Source organism: Spermophilus citellus, assembly GCF_964194105.1.
Source record: "Spermophilus citellus genome assembly, chromosome: X".
Lineage (NCBI taxonomy): Eukaryota > Metazoa > Chordata > Mammalia > Rodentia > Sciuridae > Spermophilus > Spermophilus citellus.
The window spans coordinates 120265401-120287823 of record NC_138190.1 but is presented as its reverse complement, the minus strand read 5'-3'; the positions used below and the strand labels follow the sequence as shown (position 1 = coordinate 120287823).

Sequence of the window (22423 nt, the reverse complement as noted above, 5' to 3'; positions counted from 1 at the left end):
GAAAGTTGTGAAATAGTTCTAATAAAAATCCTGCTATTACATCACTAATTTATTGCCACATCACTACTGCTTTGAAGTGAATTTGCAGTAGGATGCAGAGAGTGGTGATATATCAACGGAGGAAAGGATATTGCTTAAATGGGGCAAAAAAAAAATTCCTGTTGTCTTTGATCCCATTCATTATACACTTCATGTTATGTATTACTCTGCACATACTTTCCATTTTATTTTATTTTATTTTCTAATATCTCCAGTGACATGTTTATTTTATAAGTGGTTCTTATTATAAGAGCTGTTCTTATCTAATGGTCAAAGGTGCATTTTAAACATTGGCTCCTCTGCACCATACACATACTTGCACCCCCAGCACATTAACTATCAGCAGAACTTTGATAATGACAGGAAAAGATTTGTTTCAGACATACTTTCCATTTTAAAGGAGACTATCTGTGGAGGATCTATGTATAACCTGAACAGATTTTCTGCCTATTTCTACAAATTAATATCTTGGAAACTTGATAGGACCTGGGCATGGTGACATATGCTTGTAGTATCAGCAACTTGGGAGGCTAAGGCAGGAGGATTGCAAGTTTGAGGTCAGCCTCTGCAGTTTAGCAAGACACTTGACAACTTACGGAGATACTATTTGAAATATAAAAATGACTGAGGATGTAGCTCACTGGTAAAGCACCCCTGGGTTCAACTTCTCAGGAAAACAGCAAATAAAGAAAAAAAGAAAACTTAATGGGAAGTAATACTTCTATAAGAATCTGAATACAGTAATTAATCAGGTTCTAGTTAGTCTGTTCTTCCCATTTTTTTTCCTGTAAAAAACTACCCCAACCCTCATCTCTTCAATATAGATAGCCCTCAGATGTCCCTGCAGCTCCACAGAAAGTCAGCAGGGGGAGTGTTTGCTTGGACTTGGACTCTGGACTGCTTAAGTCGTTCTATCAAAGTTAAACAAAGGGAATCAATTTCATATTTGAAAAATGCAACCGCCTGTCAATATCTGTAAAGTATTGTGGAACAATATAATCAAATTATTTTCCAGGAGTATAATCCTTAATGAAGGATATTGGGGACCAAGAAGAAATGTTGCTGGTTATTTTTCATCAGAGACCTGCAATTTATACTGACCAGTATTTCACTTGTATTCCTGAGGAGTTTTAGGAACTCAATTAAAAGTGCAATATTATGTGTTAGTATTTGTGGAACTAGAATGATTAGATGAAGCCAATTTAATAATAATGACAGGTAACATTTATAGAGTTCTTACATGGGAGCCATTGTGCTTTCCATTTTACTGATGAGGAACTGAAGCTTAGTAAGGTTTAGTAATTTGCTCCAGGTTACACAACTGCTAAGCAGATTGTGAATCTGCTGAAACTAACTTCACACCCACATGCTTAACCACTATGCTCCTTCCATCTGGCTGCACTCACTGCCTACCTCTCTGTCTCTTGCTCAGGGAAGAGGGTTACATTGAATCTGGTCACATCTTCTCATGAGTGCCCCCAGCAAGTCAGTTTGTATGTGGATATAACCTCAGATTATTACATTGATTACTTTCTCTAAAGTTGACTCAGCCTCCAGCTTTATGTAGAACAAAATAATTTACTCTGACCAATTAGAGTAGTTCAAATATCAAACCTAATATTGATGCAGTCTCTTGAATCTCCTAAGTAACTGTCAATAACTTTATTTGATGGAAATGGAATGATGCCAGCATTTTTCCTCATGATGTCTTATTGCTGATTTTGCAGTCTTTTACTTCAAGTGAACACATGCTCAACAGCATTTTGAATGTTCTCTATTCTACTTTCATTAACACTAGGGCAAAGGCAGAGTTTCTTCAGGGGCTGGGAGACTGGAAAACGGCTTTGAGCATGAGGGAAGGAATGGAACAAGCAATGTGCTTTCAGGTGCGCAGTGGAAGGCAGTGTACTGTTGTGAAAATAATTGTACTGCCAGCTATTAGACCCTCCCTCCATGACTTTGGGTTCCATCATGGTCACGTCTTGTTTTTCTGAGGGGATAGGTCCAGGGATTGAACCTAGGGCACTCCACCCCTGAGTTACATCCTAGTCCTATTTATGTATGTATGTATGTATGTATGTATGTATTTATTTATTTATTTATAAATTTGAGACAGGATCTTGCTAATTTGCTGAGGCTGGCCTTAAATTTGCAATCCTCTTGCCTCAGCCTCCTGAGTTACTGGGATTATAGGCGTGCACCACTGTACTCAGCTCCATCACGTCTTTTCTCTGGATACTAATCCTTTGTCTGTGATATGAGAAAAGCAGTGTGAAGTAGAAAGAGCAAGGGTTTTAGAATTGGAGCTAGGCTTGAATCTGGCTCTGCCATTAGCTGTGTGATCAGGTAGATAATTTAATCTGTGTCACTTTCTTCAATTTAAAAATAAATACAATGTTCTCACCCTGTGGTAGTGCTTTGAGGATTTTGATTCAGATGATAATGTAGGTAAAGTGCCCATACACAATGGGAGCTCAGTGAAGGTTGTTGGTTTGTCCCTAGTAAATGGCAGGCGTTGGACTAATTTCTCTCTGACCTTTCCGCCTGCTCTAATACTTGTTAATTCTACTTTAAATGTGAATTGCTTCCATTTTGAGAAAAGTCAGAGTGTACAATGTATGCTCACATTCTGGGCTTTCTGGAGAGCCTGCATTCCAAATGTGACCATTAAATGGAAATAATGTATAATGCTGGTGTTTGCAGTCAAGGCAACCACAAATCTCAGAGTGCAACTATGTTATTATCAGGGATTTTAAAATCTGTTAATAGAGAAACACATTATAGTGGGCTTTGCTGTTATACAACTAAGCCCAAATATATAATAAATAAAGCTCTCAAGACAAGGAGAAACATGTTTCTTACTGGTATATAATAAATAGAATAATATTTTATTAAGAAGCTTAAAGATATAATTTTTTTTGAAGGACACAAAAGACTATCAGAGGAGGGATCACCCGTAAGGTAGAAAATATAGAGCTTGTAAAGGTAATAATTTATCACTTGAAAGTACAATTAGGATAATACTTGTTACTTTAGACAAGTGTTATTCTGTAGGCTGTGTGCCCTATTGCTGGGCTGAGTTGTGACCAGCATTTAAAAAAAAATAGAAAATATGAGTGTGTGATACTCTTTAAGGCTAATGTTTGTTGGAACTTTTGTTACATACATAAATGTGTATTGAGTCATGATGGAAAATTTCTTTTTAAAAATTTGTTTTTAGTTGTTGATGGACTTTATTGTCTTTATTTTTATGTGGTTCTGAGGATTGAACCCAGTGCCTCACGCATGCTAGGTGAGCTTGCTACCACTGAGCCACAACCCCAGCCCCGGAAAAATTTCTTATTGTGGGTTACTGGTCAAAAATTTTGAAAGCCATTGCCCTATATGACAATATGAGGAATAGCATACTAAAACTCTGTACCTTGAAAACAATATTTGATGTTTCAATTCTTCTACAAAATTAAAAAAAAAACTGCTTCAACATGTCATTTTCAGGTCATCTTGGAATCTTGGAGTTATTGCTTAAACCAATATGCATAAATACTTCCAAAAATGGCTTTTGAAGAAACTGGTTTGAGCCAGGCATGGTGGTGCACACCTGTAATCCCAGCAGCTGAGGCAGGAGGATCGAGAGTTCAAAGCCAGCCTCAGCAACCACAAGGCACTAAGCAACTCAGTGAGACCCTGTATCTAAATAAAATAAAAAATAGGTCTGGGGATGTGGCTCAGTGGTTTAGTGCCCCTGAGTTCAATCACTGGTACTAAAGAGAAAAGAAAAGAAAACAAAATCTGTTTGAGTATTATGCAGCACTCTAGTGAGGACAACACAAATTTAATTTTGAAAATTCACTTACAGAAACCAGTAAGATCTTCAACCTTGATGACTCTAGCATTGTCTCAAAACAGAGCACCAGCCATGTTAAAAGTATTTCAATTAGAGAATAATTCAGAAACTTTAGTCTCTTTCTTATTTTGTACCAGAAATTGAATCTAGGGGTGCTTAACCACTTTTTCTTGAAGTGAATGTTTCAAAAAAAATTTAAAAAGAGAATATCAAGCCAAATGAACTCCCAGATAATATTGCAAAATGATACACATTCTGTAGACAAAAGGAATAGGAGGTGAAATAATTGGAGAATTTGACCAAGCAGATTGAGGGTGGCAGAAAATGTATGATTGGGATGTACGAGTTTTGGCCCACACAGGCTATTCAAAAAAGCTGCTTGAGAGGGTTACCAGTAAGTTATACTGCCAAGCTTCATTTTTAATGTTTTGTGCTCTGAGTGGATAATCTCAAAAAGCAGTATGCTAGAAAAACTGGGTAAGGAACTTCTAAGTCTTTATAATCGAAACCAAATTCCCTATATTATAGTTGTTCCACATCCTTGTCACCACTTGATATTATTGTCTGTCTTTTTGATTGTAGCCATTCTGGAGGAGGTGTAAGGGATCTCATTGTGGTTTTAGTTTGCAGTTCCCTAATGACCAATGATATTGAGCATCTTTTCATTAACCATTTATGCATCTTCTTATGGGGATTGTCTTCTCAAATCTTTCATCCATTTTAAAAATTGGATTGTCTTTTTTATTGATTTGCAGCAGATTGCTATATGTTGTAGATATAATTCTTTTATCAGGTATATGATTTGATAATATTTTCTTTCCGTGACTTGATTTTTCCATTTATTAATGGTATCTTTTGAAATTTTTGGATTTTGATGAAATTTATTGAATTTTTAATCAACTGTGCATTTTGGTCTCTATGTGAGAACTCTGTCCATTCCAAGGTCACACTAATTTACTTCTGTTTTCTTTGAGAAGTTTTATAGTTTTAGCTAGGAAACTTGGGTGAGATATGACAGTGGATAGTTCAAGGATATCTGAGAGCAAAATAAAAAGAAGATAGTGAAAAGGAAGGTGTAAAGGATTTTAAAGAGAGCTCTATCTTGCATACTTTGTCTAGATTCAATCTCTTGACAAATGAGAAAATGTTTTAGCTGAATTAATGAGGAAACCATGTCCATTTGATCAAGATTTAGTATTCACTTTATCTGAATAATATTAATATTAGTTGGCAAGGTTACCTTTATCTGGAGTTCAGATGTTTGCTATAACATGTGTATATAAATATGCAACACCATAGAAATGCATGACAAACATTCAAAGCAACACCAATGACACACTTCATGGACGCAAGCAAACACAATGGCTTGATGATAGTTTGTCACTGGATGGAATGTTAGAGGAAAGAAATCTGGAGTTGAGATGAATGAATACCAGATGCACATGAATGGAGTCTGGTCATAAAATGCAAGGGGGCGTTGGGTATGACATGAAAACAAACCTTGGAGAAATATCACATCCTTGCTGCATAAAGGCACCCAAGGAAAACCAAAGGCTGTTAAATATTCCAAATTCATTAGGAGGGTCAGGAGGGCTTTGTGGATCACGAGGTTCTTCATTGTTGTCTTCCAAGTGCCATTCATAAGGGCTGAATCTGCTGACTAGGAAAAGAACTACACTGACTCCAATGTAAGCGAAGACAATGCACATCCAGATTTCATAAGCCAGTGGGTCTAGAAATGAGAATACGCCTGGTTTTGATTTCTGAGGCTTCTTTATCATGATGGAGATGCCTAGGCTCATAAACGGCTTTGAAAAATCGATGACTTCTTCACGGACCAATGTTATTGTAAGTGGAGCAACAGCTATATCAGCTCTCTGAAAAACAAATATGTATATAACTTTTAGAGACAGTCTTTCATTCAGTCATTTGCCACCTAATATAATTCTTTGGTGGAAACATAAAATCTTACATTGATACAACTAATTCACTTATCAATGCTTATGTTAGAAAAGTAATAGCATTCCATAAGTTTTAACTTGACGGTAAATTAAGGAATGGGAACTGGTCTGTTGTCCTGAGACACATTAGCTTAGATAACTAACTCCATTTTTCCCCTAATTTGTTTTTGCTACCTTGCAACTAAACTTGTATTCCCTTATGACCTATCCCTGTTTAACTCTTATTTTCTTATTTTAAATATTTTTACAGTCTTATCTCCCTCAGTTGACTAGAAACTTTTGTTGAGCAAGCAGAATAGAGTATATTTATATTTGCTTTCCTTATGCCATGTGGAGCAACACAGGGTTATAGCATTCAGTTTAATTCTTGAGTGTTTGCTATGTTGTATTATTCTTGAATTATTTTTTTGACAGCTTGTCTATTAAAACAGATTCTTTGAAAGCAGGGACTGAGTCTTCTATTTTTATATCTATCATTGCAACAGGTTCTAAACTGAAAAACTGTAGATGTCTTAAAAAGTTGTTGATTTTTGAATATGATGTATGAAAACATGAAAGAACTCTTCATGGGCAATGACATGAATAAAACAGTTATTATAATACATATTAATTTATATAGTGAGCTATATTTTATAATGATGAATATCAGTATTGCACTCACTTGTATCAGATCAATAAAATAAATGTCAGCAGTGCATTGCATAATTAACTCAGGCAAAAGTAAGCCACGTTTTTATATTAATCCCAGGAAAAGAGGCACTAGTAATTTCTGCACTTATTTCTTTCTTTTCCACAGCTGTTCCTTTACAACAATAGTAGGTTTTGGTAATAAACCTGGCCTTAAAATGACACATGGAAAAAAAGGCTTCCAATGAAGAAAAGGCTTGGAGATGATATATCAGATATAAAGTGAAAACACCAATTTTGATCAATTTTTTTCTATGATAAATATAGTTATGTCCCCCTATGTACCAGAGGGGAGAGATGGGGAAAGAATGAAAAGCTCTGAGATAGAGTATGTGTTCAAAGAAGTGAAGTTTTACTGATTTGAATTATATATGGTAATTCAAATCAGTTGAGCAATAGTCCTTAATTTAAGGGAAAATGCAGATGATAAATAGCTAACTCATTTTTGGGTGATTACTTGATATGACACTGTGCTAAGTACCTTATACATATCTTGTTTACTTCTCACAGAAACCTTGAGCTTAGTATAATTAGCATTCCCATGTTAGAGATGGAGAAACTGAAATGCTGAGCAGCTAGGATTAGAAACCTGCAGTTATCAACTCAGCAAAACCCCCTTAGGTTCATTCCAATGCATTTTTGAATGCCTATTCTGTGTCAAGCACTGTTCTAGGTGCTGGGAATGGACCAGTGAACAAAGCAAACAAAACAGATTTTTAAAAAAATACTTATCTGCATGGAGGACATCCTACATCCTTTATATCCTAGTAGAAGTTTCAGAAAGCATGTGCTTATCAAAGCCAACAGCCTATTGACCATCTATCTTGTGGCTTGCCACCATTTCAAACCCATCACCTATGATCTCAAAGTAGATTCTTCTCTAAGTTTGTGAATGATGCTTATTTCAGACCTTTCCCGCTTCCTAATTCTTATCAGTTTTACTGCCTCTGTGAATGATGTTGCTTCTTTCTTTATGCCACCTCAGTGTTCCTCTTCTCCTCAACATATTGCTACAGCTTAATCCATTACTTCTGTGAATTTCCATGTCATAGAAAGTAACATTCTTGCTAAGATTTAATCCACTTATTCCAGGCCTCTCATATTCTTCTGTCTTCTTTAAGCCTAGTTCCATCTATTATCTCTTTTACATCTTTAATTAATCCTTGTCCATTCATCTATCTCAGTGGTTCTCAAAATATGGTCCTTGGATTATAGCCAAAATTTTCACCTGGGAACTTGTTAGAAATACTAATGCTCAACTCATACCTAACATGTATGGAATCAGAATCTCTAGGGATGAGACTCAGTCAGCTTCCAAGTTACTATAATACTTACAGTAATTTGAAAATCATTGATTTATCTCATTCAAAGTCATATACTCAGGTATTTCTGTTTACTAACAAACAAAAACCACTCTGCCCATCTTTGGATCCTGCTACCCTCATAACCATATTATATCTCTTCCTGTCACTACCAATGTTCTTGCATAAATACACCTTTACGGCCTTTGAATTTCAATGTCATTTTCTTCTTATTACCTATGAGATCTAACTTCCCACTCCTCCAATTTACTGAAATTATATCTTGAACCATATACTTGGTAACCAAATTCAAAGACTTCCCTTGGACATCAACTGCTCCTGTGACATCATTGACCTTTTTCACTATATGTTCTTTTTTCTTTCCACCCTGATACTAAAAACTACAGATTTCCCTAACTCTATGATTATTGCTTCTCTGGCTTTTCTTCCTAGTTCTGTTTGCTCAATCAAGGTATTCTTTGTACCTCCAGAGTCTGTTTATGGTGCCTGGTTTAGGAGATTATCAATGAAGATTTTTCAAATAAGAAAGACCCTTTACAGTTCTGTCATTAACCACCTTCCTTCAACCCCTCAGTATTATCATCTATGGCTTCTATTCTCATCTCACTGCAGCTGAATCCTCAATATTCAGTTCTAAGATAGGAATTTGGGGATACAGAAAGATATACTAAGTTTCAAAAGAAATGCCCATGAACCTTTGGAATGCTGGAAATGCCCATGAACTATTGGAATGCAAAACAAGTGATTCTCATGCCACCCAGTCCAAGTCCTTGCCTGCAGAAAGTAGCATGATGTGAGGGCAATGCATAAACACTAGGAAAACTAGTATGAAATTGTGTTAATTCTGCCCTGACTCCACCTCTAGTCCAGCCCATAGCTACTCTCCCTCTATAAATATTAATACTTCACATCAAGGGGTTGCTTCTCATTGTTGAGATGACCTGCCTTCTCCCTTGAATGTATCTCTGCTTTCCTAAATAAATCTGTCGGTACCTTTAATTGATGTCCCTGTGCCCTTAATTTAATTTCTGTGACATTTGTCAAGAACCCCACTCATCCTGGATTGAGGTCCCCCTCTCTGGGAACTTCTTGGACCTCCTTTAGTGGTAGTTCCACATTGCTGAATGGATGGAAGCCAAAGACAAATTTTACCTATTTTATCCATTTTGTCTGGGGCTACACCTGGTCATAGGAACAAAGGCTGCTGAGGAGAATGGAATTGGCCAGAAAGCTAGCAGGGATTTTTGGCAGGGAGAGTCTGAATCAGCTAGAAAGAGTCTTGTCATGCCAAGAGAATTCATAGATAAAGTCACCTCTTCTCCTTGCCAACATGTCTCTGCCTCCTGCTCAGAACATGTAAATACCTTTCTAGTATCATTTCCCATTTGATCTCATTTGAATTTAATTACTTAATTTAACTAGTTTTTTAAAAAAATTTTATAAGTCTAAGAGATAGTTTGAGGAGAAATTGCTTTTTTTTTTGTTTTGGAAGGAAGAATTAAGGGGGTATTTGTGTGATAAAATCACTTTGAATTTAAAGGAATTGAGCTTTCTTTCTTTCTTTTTTAAAACAGGGATGGAAGGGAGTTTGAGAATCTTGACCCAATTTAAAAGAAAAAACTGAGTAACCAAAGCCTCTACCATGAGGCAAGCACTGCTAAATACTAACAAGAGGTGGTCAGACAAAGTATGACTTTTTGTTGTCTGGTTTCCAGAAATACTCAGCAAAAGAGCAGATTTCCAAAGGAGGCCATTCCTAATCTGAAGTACTTTTGAAATCACATAAGACAACTGGAAGAATCTGCTCCCCTCAGGCACTAGCCTTTTTTCCTCAGCCTGGCAACCTTTTCTGAATTATTTCTTTTTGAGGAACTTTTTTCAAAAAAGGTGGAGCTTCTCTATTTTTTGCTGGCTGTTGTTCCCTCAATGAAGAATGACATTAAATTTGTGCTCAATTAAACCTCATGGTTGTAGACCTGGCTCTAAAATGAGAATTTCCCATTACTGATCCTTAAAGACCCTCAAAAAAGACCTATATATGGAAAAAAAGACAAAGGGATATTGACAAGCAGGTAGAGGTCTCAACCAATAAAAGGGAAGGGAGCTACTGAAGGAATGAAGTGCCTCATTTGTGGTGTTCTGAACCATTCCAGTAGCCTTTTGTTCTCAAGCCTCTGCTTGTGCTGGTAGCAGCAGTAGGTGAGCCACTTTCAGAAACCTAGGTGGGTAAAGTAGGTGGCGTAAGGGTACTCCAGTTGACAGACAAAAACCAGCAAATGGTAAGAGCCCAGGATAAGAGTTTGCTGGTGTTTTTGCTTGCATCTTGACAACTTAAAGGATTTTAATCAAGTGGCTTAAGAGTGGCTGTGTGGGCTTGGTAAACACACTAAATTAGGTTTGATTTTTCCACTTACCAGTGGTAAACCTAAAGCAACTGCATTATTGGAGGGGATTTGGCTTGAGGGGTTTTATAATCCTTTTCATAGGTGGATTGCTAAAGTTGTAAATTTCCCAAAACTTAAAAATCTGCAAACTTATATGTATAAGGATGATGCACTTAAGAATCTAATGGATTTTAGGCAGAGATGACACTGAGTTTAAATGTAATTTAAAAAATTCTTTGAGCCGGAAGGTTGTTATGTCTTAAAGTATTTTCATCTGACTATCTGATATGAAATTTGTAACCCATCTGGAGACTTTGCATGAACAGCAGCTTGCCAGCCACCATTTTAAAGAGCTTTCTGAAAGCAAGGGAGAAGACACAGAGAGGGTATAGACAATGTATTGATATGTGATGCATAAAGTATTATATGTTATCCAAGAGAAAAAGCAGGCCTGACCTGATCCCTTCTCCCTGTATCAACCATAAGACTTGAGTGGCTTTGGCAGATATTTTCCTTTGGAAAGTTTAAATGTATTAGAAAAAGGAGTGGGGTAGAATCAAGCTAGACAATAGGAATATAATTATTGTGTGTTAGGACACAGGACTTAAACTGCTTCATTGGCTTGTACTCTATGGGATATTTACTGCTTGTGATTATTGAGATCTGGAGAAAGGGATGAGGTCTATTTAAATCTGTGCAATAACAAGCAGCATCACAACAGGATCTCCTCATTTCTTTATCCAGAACAGATGTCCCAGTCTGGATCTATTGATAAGGACTTCTTGTCCTTGGAGAGCTAAGAGAGTTAAAGACAAAGTGAAGATAAAAAAAATTTTCCTGGAGCTGGATGAAGGCTCCGTGAGACAAAATTTGGTAGGAAATATTTTCCCATCCTCTCTGCTCAGAATGGCAGGTTTCCATGTGTCATTAATACTCCTTCCTGAGTTAATATGCATCATTTGAAGGGGAGGGGGAACTTTTATCAAATCATCAGCCCTTCTGCCAAAGCCCAGTTTCATTGCCTGAAGAATAGAAGAGAATATACGGTATCTGTTACTGGACCCTTGCTTCTCTGCCTTTTAGCTGGAATGACAGATCGACTTTATGCCTTTTTTAATGGCAAATGAATCTATCTTAGGATGGTGACAACCTAAGAGATAATTTCTTGTAGGCAGAGAAATGTCAGTACAAATAGTATCTGTAGAATTGCCATTTGTTCTGGGAGTGTGAAGGAGTCTGGGGACACCCAGGGAATGTGACCTGAAATCAACCACTCTCTCAACCCTTTATCCATCCTTAAGCTCACTGCTAACTTGTAAGTCGGAGGAACCAATCAGGGCAGTCTGGTCTTTCCAAAAGCAACATCCCTCCATTTTATTCTTAATTCTAGGTGCTAGGAACACAGGTAATATGGCAGCTGTTCACTGGGAGGTGTCTTCTTAATTAGATAGGGCCACAATTTCTTTTCCTGCCTTTGTTTTTGTTAGGTCATATCTCCTCTCTAAGGGTAGAAACCCCATATATCTACTTTGGGTTTTCAACTATTTTAAATGATAAACAGAGGTTTGTATTACTTTATCATAGAGGTCCCAGATAAATAATGGGCATCATGGATAGAAAATTTCTTGATCCATCTAGATTATAAACTCCCAAGGCCAGGCAGGGATACTGTCTCTGATTGATACCTCATCAATATTCCCAAAATTTGACAAGTTTAGTGAATGCAGCCAGTGTGACCTGGTTGACAGAACACTAGACCAGGAATCATGAAACTTGAGTTTCCAGGCCACATTATTTTGTGATCTTGTCAAAATCTCCCTGTCTTCCATCAGGCTTTAGTTTCCTAGTTTGCCCAATATGCAAGTCTAACGTCCATTCTTTTTTTTTTTTTGCATTTCTTTTTTTTATTGGTTGTTCACAACATTACAAAGCTCTTGACATATCATATTTCATACATTAGATTGAAGTGGGTTATGAACTCCCAATTTTACCCCAAATGCAGATTGCAGAATCACGTCAGTTACACATCCACAATTTTACATAATGCCCTATTAGTAATTGTTGTATTCTGCTATCTTTCCTATCCCCTACTATCCCCCCTCCCCTCCCCTCCCATCTTCTCTCTCTACCCCATCTACTGTAATTCATTTCTCTCCTTGTTTAACGTCCATTCTTAACTTGTCCCCATAGTCATGTGTAAAGTGAATGAAAAGTTAGGCTAAAGAAAGTTTAAGAGCCCTGCTAGCAACAAAATGCTCTTTTAAAATGCCCTCTTAAAACACTTGCTATTTGGGAGCCATAAAACCTTGTGGTCTGTAAGCCATTTGAGCTGGGACAATTACCATGTGGCAGTGTTACAGACATGCAGCTCAAAATCAAAACTGCTAAAAGCAGGTGGACAGTTTCAAGTCCATAGTGTTCTGAAGGGCTTACATAATGGGATACATTGTGTCCTACTGACGTTTGTTTCAAAAATAGCCCCAACATTGACTTTGATTTGAATTGGTTTAGAGGGGAAAAAAAAGCCTATTTAGGAATCATCTGAGAAGAGGCTGATTGACTTCTTTATTCTTTAACAAATTTAATTCATTTTCACTCTTTCTTGACACTTTATGGCAGATACTGAAATGTCTTTTGCAAAGCTTCCTTCATTTTTCCTGCTCTGATCTGTTTTACATACTAAAAGCAAAAGAGGAAATACCCTAAGGATAAAGCAATGCCTATCTGTGTAGTTTTTATGTTCACTGAAAGACATAGTTCCCTATTCTCCATCCTTTTGCTCATTAAGCAGTCTGAGAAATCATTAGGGGCTTTCTGCCCTTCTTCTTCTTAAATAACTTGCAAGCCACAAGAGGTCAGTCCTGCCAGAAATGAAAGCCTGTGTTTTCATGTTTCTCCCTTTCTATCATTGATAGAGAAGTTGAAAATTTCCCAATGCCAAAAGATTAAAACTTCTAAATGAGGATGAAGACACATTTAGATTATGAGATCATCCTCCCTAACAGAAAGCTCACTCCAAGCATGATATGAATATCTATTTTTCAGAGCCACAGGTTTTAAAGGAAAGTAGAATTTGGCTGTTGACTCCAATGGCTTGGTTTGCTGTCACTTCTCTGAATTTGCCTTGTGTTATAATCCCAGAAAGCATCAGAGGCTTGTTCTGTATCAGGGAAGGAGGAGGACATTTCTGTCTTTATTAGAAAGAACTGGAGAGAAAAGATTGGAAGTTTCCTCCAGAATTTTTACCTTTTCAAAAGTGAAGAGGTGGCATGTGAATGACTAAACAAATAAAAGCCTCTGTAGTTCTCAAGCTCCCTCACTGACAAGTAGATGAATTGGGAAAAAGAAGAAATATGTGTAGATTAAATGAGTGTAGCACAGAGGACATGCCAGAGGAGAAATCAAAACCCACTGAGAAAGCTGGTCTTTGTCTAGACAATGTCAGAAAATCTGCTTTGCTCTACATCACTGTGTATAACGTCTTGCTCAATGCTAGAAGGGCTCTGATCTATTTACAGAGTGTGACAGGTTTCTTTTGAGATACCAGTGAGCTCTGGCCATTTAGTTTTGATGAGCTGGTAGAACTCATGAAACTCAGGTACCCTGGGGCCAGTGGAAACTGACACCCTAAATGTCTTGCCATCTGCTACGACCAAAAAAAAGTCTCTCCAGAATGGCTAAGACACCAAATGCCTTTTTAATAATTTTCAAGTGTCTTTTAGGATGAGATAGGTCTGAGACAACACTTTGGCTATTGGACATTATCATGTAATGGTTAAAGCACACGTCCTTCATAATAAAAGTTCAGGGTTCAAATCATTTTGTCATTGCTATGATCAGAATGTTTGTGTCTTCTCCATTCACATGTTGAAATTCTAACCCCGGAGGTGATGTTATTAGAAAATGGGGTCTAGGAATTTATTAGGTCATAGGGCAGAGAGCTCATGAATTAAATCAATACCCCTAGAAAAGATGCTTAAGAGACCTTTCACTCTTTTCACCATGTAAGAACACAGTAAGAACGTGCAATCTATGAGCCAGAAAGTGGACTCTCACCAGACAAAGAAATATGCCTTGATTTTGAACTTTCACATCTCCAGAATTGTAAATGTATCTGTTGTTTTTAAGGCACTACTCTAAGCTATTTTATTACAACAGCCTGACCAACTAAAATAGTCACTACAGGCTGTTTGGTTTTGTGCATGTGACTTCACTCTCAGCCTTAATTCTCTCACATGTAGAAGGAGGTTAATAAAGGCACTTTCCTCAGAAGTGCATTATGAGGATTAACTTACATGTGATGATGATAATAATACATGATTGTTTCCCAGGCATCACTTTTGTCAGCTATTCATTCATTAAAAGAAAAAAGTGACTTTTTACTATGTAGCAGGGAATGTACTAAGTGCAAAGGTGAACTGTAAGCAAGGAAAGATCTCTTGGATCTTGAGTATTGGGGAGAAGAACCAGAAAGAGAAGTCCTTATTACTAAATGGTAAAGTGAGAGGTTAGAGCTGTGTCAAGATGGCTCATAGCTCCTTAGGGTCCTCAGAAATCATGTCAGGTGATTTGCCCCTTGTTCATCTCTCTCTGGAATTAGATTTTCTCTTTTTCACTCGTTGGATCACTTGGATTTCATCTATAACTCAGTCTTGTGCCAGTTCTTAGGACCAACCTTGACTTAAGACATGATTGGTTCCAGCCCCATAGATGGAGAATGAGGATCAGTTTGCCTTGCTGCTTATATGGCTAGAGGATGGTGCCCCAGTTTTGATAACTGGGGCCCAGTCTCATTTTAAATCTTAGATCCCTTTCTGTGCCCTTATTTTTAGAAATGAGCTTTTGCCTTTGTACTTCTTCCCAAAGGGCTGTTCCAAAGACTTAGTGACCCCAGTATGCTTTTATGATTGGAGAGCTACACCTTATTCTCATTGGTTCCCATCTCAAGCCCCAAGTCCTTTTCCTAAACCTCAGTCCTATAGATAACCTATATGTTTGCTTCAAATCATCTAGGACTTAGTATTGCCTACCCGTTATATTCCTTTGTCTTTTCCTTATGTGTTGTCTATATAGGGACCAATCATTGCCTCTGCCTGCAATTGTATTAGTTCCCTAGTGACTTGTTTACCTAATGGGCAGTTCTTGTGCCTCATTGGGCTGCCTAAGATTCCAATCAGAGGCTAAAACCATTTAAAACTAAGTCACTGAGGAGCTCTGAGGATACCACTGTGCCCCTCTAAAAAGCTTTAATTATCAGTATTCTTTTGCACTTGGCCCTAGGCCAAACACTTGGTAGAGACATTCTGTTCATTCATTCAAGTATTTATTTAAATTCTATGCTCCAGGCTCTGGGATGTTGAAATGCATAAGATATGTCTTATGTCCTTAAATAGTTCATAGTCTAGTAGGACAGGTAAACTTGTAAGTTGATCATTACAGTACAAGTTTAGAAGTACTATATGAATACAAAAAGTACTAGAAGGAAACAAAAATTAGGGACACCTAACCCAAACTGCAGGTGCATAGGTCAGATTAGGGAAGGCTTCTTGAAAAAGGTATCATATCTGAGTTCTAGAGGATGAGTAGCTGGTGGTAGCTGATTGAAGAGAGGCATATGTATTTCCAGATATACCCTGAGTAGAGCTCAAGTATATGAAGAGAACAGCACATACTTTGCTGGAGCTGGAATGTGTGAAGGGGAAAGTGTAAAAGATGAAGCTAGAGAGGTAGGTGGGTGCTAGACTATGAAATGCCTTATTTTCCATGCTAAAGAATCTGAGTTTTATTCTGATTTTTAAGGTAAGAAATTATAATAATGTGGAAATCTGATTTATAAAAACAGAGGTAAGGGTAACAGTTAAGTGACTGAGAATCAGTAAAAAAATCTTAGCTAATGTGATGATAGTGGGCGATGAAGGATGTATTTAGATTTGAGAGATTTAAAATGAGAATTCAACTTGGTACAGTGATGTACACCTGTAATCCCAGCTGCTTAGGAGCTGAGGCAGGAAGATTACAAGTTCAAAGCCAGCCTCAGCAACTTACCAAGGCCGTAAGCAAATTAGCAAGATCCTGTCTCAAAATAAAAATAAAAGGGTTAGGGTTGGTGCCCCTGGGTTCAATCCCTACCACACATACACACACCAAAAATAAGTAAGTAAGTAAATAAATAAAAAGAAACAAAGAAAAAAGAAAAAAAAATTCATATATGGTTACTGACCAGATATGAAGGGAATGATGAGGAAAGCTGGTGGAGTTGCTTAGGCAAAGTTGCTTAGGCAACTACATGGTTAAGTGATTCTGCTGTCTGAGATGGGGAACACAGAAGGAATAGATTTTCAATAGAGGGCAGGTCGTGCTTAATGTTGCCAAATAAAATTCCCCAATTCTACTTTTCTTTTAGTAGAATAATCTTGTTACCTAAAAGATTACTTTTGATGAACTACCTTTACAGACTTCAACTATGTTTTTTTGTGGTCCTGAGGATTAAACCCAGTGCCTCATACATGCTGGGCAATTGCTCTTACCACTGGGCTATATCCACAGCCAGACTTCAACTTTAGAAGAAAACATTCTTCTTACAGATTTTATGAAAGCTAAACAGTTGCAAAAATGTTGCAATTGGAGATTAAATCTCCTATCTTCTTTCTTAATTGAAAAGTATAGAGTTTAATGCAAACAGAGTTGAAAAATACTTACCCCATAGACAAGCTCTCCAACCATGCCGTTCCATATTTTAGTTTCAGGATCCCTTGCGCCATATTTCCCATCACCAACAATAGACAATTTATATTTGATTCTTACATGCTTGGCTATTTCATAGGCTAAATCTACACAATAGCCTTCATATCGTTCATTTCCTTCCAGTTGCTCATGGTTTTTCTTATACATTACATATGGTGATTCCTTTGGATATAAAAAGGAGATCAAATGATTACTCCTATACATTTTTCTAAGACATGGTAAATGTAGTAATTATTTTTTTCCCTCTGTAGCTTTTGAGGTTTGGTGTGTGAAAAAGGGCTTTCTTCTTTTTTTTTTTCCATTTAATAAGCAAAAGAGCCTCAATTGACTATTCATTGGATCACATATTCCTTGGAGTCCTTAACTAATGATTTAAGGAAGTAGAGAAAGATTTAAGTTCTTTTTGAGAGTTTGAAAGAAGGACTAGTTTTCACTGGTAAAGTCTTTGATTTAGTCAAATTGGGCAGAGGTATCTCCCTTAGTTACATGAAAGTGAACTTCCTTTGATTTCTCAGGTAGGAACCACATTCATATGGGCCAAGTCATAGAAACATACTGTGATCTTTGGAAGATGAGAGTCTATGGCTTATTCATTTTTCTATCCACAGGGCCTAGTACAGTACCTAGGACAAAGTGAGTATTTGATATATATGTTTAAATGAAAGGTCAACTTCAGCCAAGTCTATGTTCAGCTAATTAGACTTTCATACCTAGTGCCATACTTGTTTCTAACCCAGGTTTCTAATGAAAACAAGCCAGCTTTTAGGAAAAACATTTAAAAATTAATCAAGAATACTATCTCGCATGTTTTATTTGCATATTATATATAATATTTGGGCTCATTTTGATGTAATCATACAATATGGAATATAATTTGCTCCATGTTAGTCCCCAGTACTTCCTTTTTCCCCTCCCATCCTCCCTTCCCATACCCTTCCTCTACTCTACTGGTCTTCCTTCTATTTATTTAGAGTTTTTAAAATTAGTGCTTTATATATACATATATATACACACATACACACACACACATACACACACACACACACATAAAGGTGAAATTCACTGTGGCATACTCACACATGTACATAGCATAGTTTGGTCAATTTCATTCCACTGTTCCTCCCTTTTGTCATCCCTTCTCCCTCCCTCTCAATCAATCAGTCCCCTTCCTCTACTCCAGTGATCTCCCTTCTAACTATCTCACATCATCTTAATAGTGTTTTGAATGTTGTGAAAAACTTTTTTAAAAAAATAATTTGTTTTTAGTTGTAGATGGACATAATACCTTTACTTATCTTTTTTTAGTTTTTTTTTAGTTGTAGATGGACACAATATCTTTATTTATTTATTTTTATGTGGTGTTGAGATCGAACCCAGTGCCTCATACATGTGAGGCAAGTGCTATATCACTGAGCCACAACCCCAGAACCATTTATTTATTTATTTATTTATTTATATGTGGTGCTGAGGATCGAACCTAGTGCCTCACGCATGCTACGCAAGTGCTCTACTGCTGAGCTACAGCCCCAGCTCATTGTGGAAAACTTTAATGTGGTGAATTGTGCTTTGAAATGGTCTTATTACATGCATAGGAGATTGCTATTATACCTATTCTTTGTATTAAAAAACAACAACAACCTGAAGCTCAGAGAAGTTGTGACTTGCACGATTACAGAGGTTAGCAAGAGTTCTAATATTAGAACCCCAATGTACTCTCTCGTCTACACAATGCTGCCTCCCCCACAATGAAGAATTAGATTTCAAGTCCAGATGAAGCATCAGTCCTATGGGAGTGTGATAGGGCAAAGGAGTTGAATGATATCTGAACTTGTTCTGAATTATTCTTATTCTTTCTTTTTAAAAATTGCATGCTAGTCATCATCATGGCAAAAATACTGTGAGGGTTTCCTGATCTGCCCTGTTGGAAGTTTTCACTACTTGAACTCTTTACATTTTTTCCATTGGCTAAATGATACTTTATAGGAAGCAGATGTCTTAATGTACAGAAAGCCTACCTATTCTTTGTTCACACTTACCAGAATGGTAGTCACAACTATGGTCCGGTTCTCTGATGATGCACTGTCATTGCTGATTTGTTGATCTGAGAAGGGTACAAATCTTTCATATTCATTCCAGTAGCCAGCCTACAACAGAGCAGACATTTGACTTGGGTGCCTGTTTTTCACTCAAAAAGTACTGCATGAAGTTCAAGTGCTATTGTAAAATGAAACTTTTTTTTTTAGTAGCTTGACTTTTACAAGGATTGATGTCCTGTTTTCCTTTGTCCTACAAGGACTCCAACACAGATGCACAGATGTACTGTCCTGGGGGTTTCCACCTCCATCTCACTCTGATATTATATGACATAATTTATCCCATTGTAGGATAATTGGCCTTACCCCCCTTTAAATTCCTGAAGCAGAAAAATCCTTTGTTTCAAATCATAGGAAAGCTGGAAGGTAGGGATGGGAAATCAGTGATTATCTTTTAGACATGATGCTAAATATTTTATATTCTGAGGTTTTATTAAATATCTACTAAATTCCTGCTTCCTTCTCAGTTCAACTATTAGTAAGATAGAAGCAAATTTGATCATGTAAAGTTCAGCTATAGAGAAAGGTACTTTTCCAGAATCCTTTTGGTAGGTGAGTTGGAAAAATAGAAGGAGACCCATTTTTCTATTATTACTATTTTTCCTGAGACGACATGTACTTTGGAAGTTTCTGTTTAAATAAAAACATGCTATGAAATTTGTGATTCTGTCCCTTTATTGTAGGAAGCAGTTAATAACTTGTGAGTCTATCACTTTTACAGGACCAGCCTCAGAGTGAAATCCTCCTTTTAAAATGAAAAAAAAGTATCATTCTGATTACAAAGCAACGTGTGCATTTTATCTATACTCCTCATGGGATGGAAGGGCAAAAATGATGTGTGGGAATTTGTTTTGTGTCTGTTTCCTAACACCTATTTCTTTGCATCTGACTAGTGTCACCTCCTAAGAGACTTTTTCTCTGGATGTCTGTTTTGGTTACTTACTTTTCGAGAGCCAGTGACTTTCATTTCATACACATCAATGGTATAATTTGTCCTACGTCCATAAGTGTCAAATTGGATATTTCCAGTCATTCCTTGTACTTGCACCTGGCAAAAAGGAAAAAAAAAAGTACGAAAATTTAAAGTACCACTGCCTTATTGCCTTATAGGTCTCTGGGATGAGGTCCACTGACAAATTTTGAAATCTTAGAGAATTTCTATTCTGAGTCATTGTGCTCTATCCACCAGATCAAGTCTATACAGATCTTCAATTCCTCTGCAGTATTTTCTCAGTATGGCTTTTAGTTATAAAGTTTGGTGTGGATGTGAGTGAGTGAGAGCTCTACCACCAGTTTTTCAAGGACTTGACATTTCCATTAGTCCCTTCCTCTTAAGAATACTCTTCAGGCTACTCCCTGAACTAGGTTAATGCATTCTTCTAAATCATGAGTTCCTTGAGTCTGATGGCTGTATCTTAGTATTTCCAATATCTGAATAAAGTTTTGTTTCAATAACATGGACTTTGAAAACCTTGAATTCATCTAGCACCACAACTTACTAATTGGATGATTCAGGGGCACATTTCTTAATGTTTTTTTTAAACCTCAGTGTCCTAATCTGTAAAATGGGAAATCTTAGTAGTTTTTGGGAGGGTTAAATGAGTTATGCATATGTAATGCTTAGATCAGTGTCTGGCACATAGTAAGCATTGCTATGCATGCTAATTATATTAATTATTATTAAAATGAATTTAGTTGTTTCTGGAGAGGGTTATATATTTACCAGTTATACACAGTGTCAGGAATAAGCTTTTCCTCTTATTTAACCTATGACCATTGTTAAGTCTAGGGGTTCAAGAATATGAGGCACTAGAAAATCATAGGTATTAGAAATATGAACTCCTGCTTGGGATGTCAAATGCACATTTAAGCTACAATATTTCCTTGGCCTGAGCACGTTATTTTAAAAAAAAAATTTTTTCAGTTGTCAATGGACCTTATTATTTATTTATTTATATGTGGTGCTGAGGATTGAACCCAGTGCTTCACACATGTTAGGTAAGCGCTCTGCCACTGAGCCATAACCCCAGCCCCATTATTTTGAACTAATAAGAGGCCACTCCTATTAAGTGAAGAGAGTTCCTTAGTTGTTTTTACAGTATGGGGACACTGGATGAAAGACCCTTTATAGATATGAGTCATTACTGTTAACCACTTGCATTACTCATCTCATGAGTAAGGGTCAAAACTTTGCTTTAAAGAAAGAGAATCTGTTTTATTTTCTCAGGATAAAAGGATAGAATAACTTCCCCCCTCATTTAGAGAAAATGAGAAACTGCTAAGAAGGTGATAATAGGTTTGTGCTGCAGAAGGGAAAATTGATCTCAAATATTAGGGAACATTTTTTTAAAGGGAAGGGAGCTTGCTTACTGGTAGTAGTCTATGGAATTCTTGTTGAAAGAGAAGTGCTACAATGTGAGTAATTGGAAACAAGATGAATGCCTATCTGATGCAACAAACCTAAGCACTGTTGTCAACCTGTGCCTGCAAAAAAGGGTGACGTTACACTTCTGGTTAAAGAAGAGGAACTTTGTCGAAGTAGAAATTACTTTTTCAGTTAGAGTAGGAGTGACAAATATTGCAATGCATGATGAACTCTTTATATTCCATTTTGAGCATCTAAATTGTAGGAGAGGAGTTAGGCAGGGCAGAGGCAATGGCAAAGAAACTTACTAAGAAAATCTTTCATTACTGAAAAATACCATGGGCTTCAAGTTTCATTGAAAATTGTATATTTCTAAAGATTCAGCTTATCTGCATGGGATTTATGAATTGTTCAGTTGAAATTTTGTCTAAAACATTCCAGACCTCATGATTCAAATGTTTGGTGGTCTGGTATTCAATGTCAGTTATACTTTCCCACCATGTGGGATCCCTTCTTTAATCCATAGCACCCTGCATAGAACTTAATTTAATCACCCATGTATTTCTGGCTCCCCTCCTATTTAGGAAGTACCCCAAGATGACAGTCATTCTTTTTTCCTGTTCTCAGCAACTAAGACAGTGCCTGAGATAGAGCAGGTGTTCCATAAATTTGTATTCAAATGACTTAGACTCTGTGATAGATATCTCAGTAGACTGTGCAAAAGCCAGTGGCTTTAAGATATTTTAAAGAATTTGTTTACATATTAACAATTTAAACGTGAGCTCCCCTCCTTTCTTCTCAAGTTTGCATACTAATATTAAGCCTGATACATAGTCATAGGTGCTTAATAAATATTTACTGAATGAGTGGCATGCTTATATATTCATTAAAATAGGCCCCTTAGGGTCCTCTATCAGACAATGATTTTGTTTGCCAGATTTCTTTCAAGGAAGAGAATGATTTATTGAGAAATAACTATGTGCT

General features: G+C 36.9%; 1 protein-coding gene across 1 annotated transcript in view; it reads right to left on the bottom strand.

Moving 5' to 3' along the window:
* Positions 1 to 22423, bottom strand: part of GRIA3 (glutamate ionotropic receptor AMPA type subunit 3) — a 272552-nt gene that overhangs the window by 61407 nt on the left and 188722 nt on the right. The window contains exons 8-11 of the mRNA XM_081278184.1: positions 20018 to 20122; positions 19018 to 19125; positions 16937 to 17143; positions 5384 to 5760 (exon numbers count right to left, since the gene is read on the bottom strand). Coding sequence (XP_081134310.1) covers positions 5384 to 5760; positions 16937 to 17143; positions 19018 to 19125; positions 20018 to 20122 — 797 coding nt within the window. The remainder of the gene's footprint in view (positions 1 to 5383; positions 5761 to 16936; positions 17144 to 19017; positions 19126 to 20017; positions 20123 to 22423) is intronic.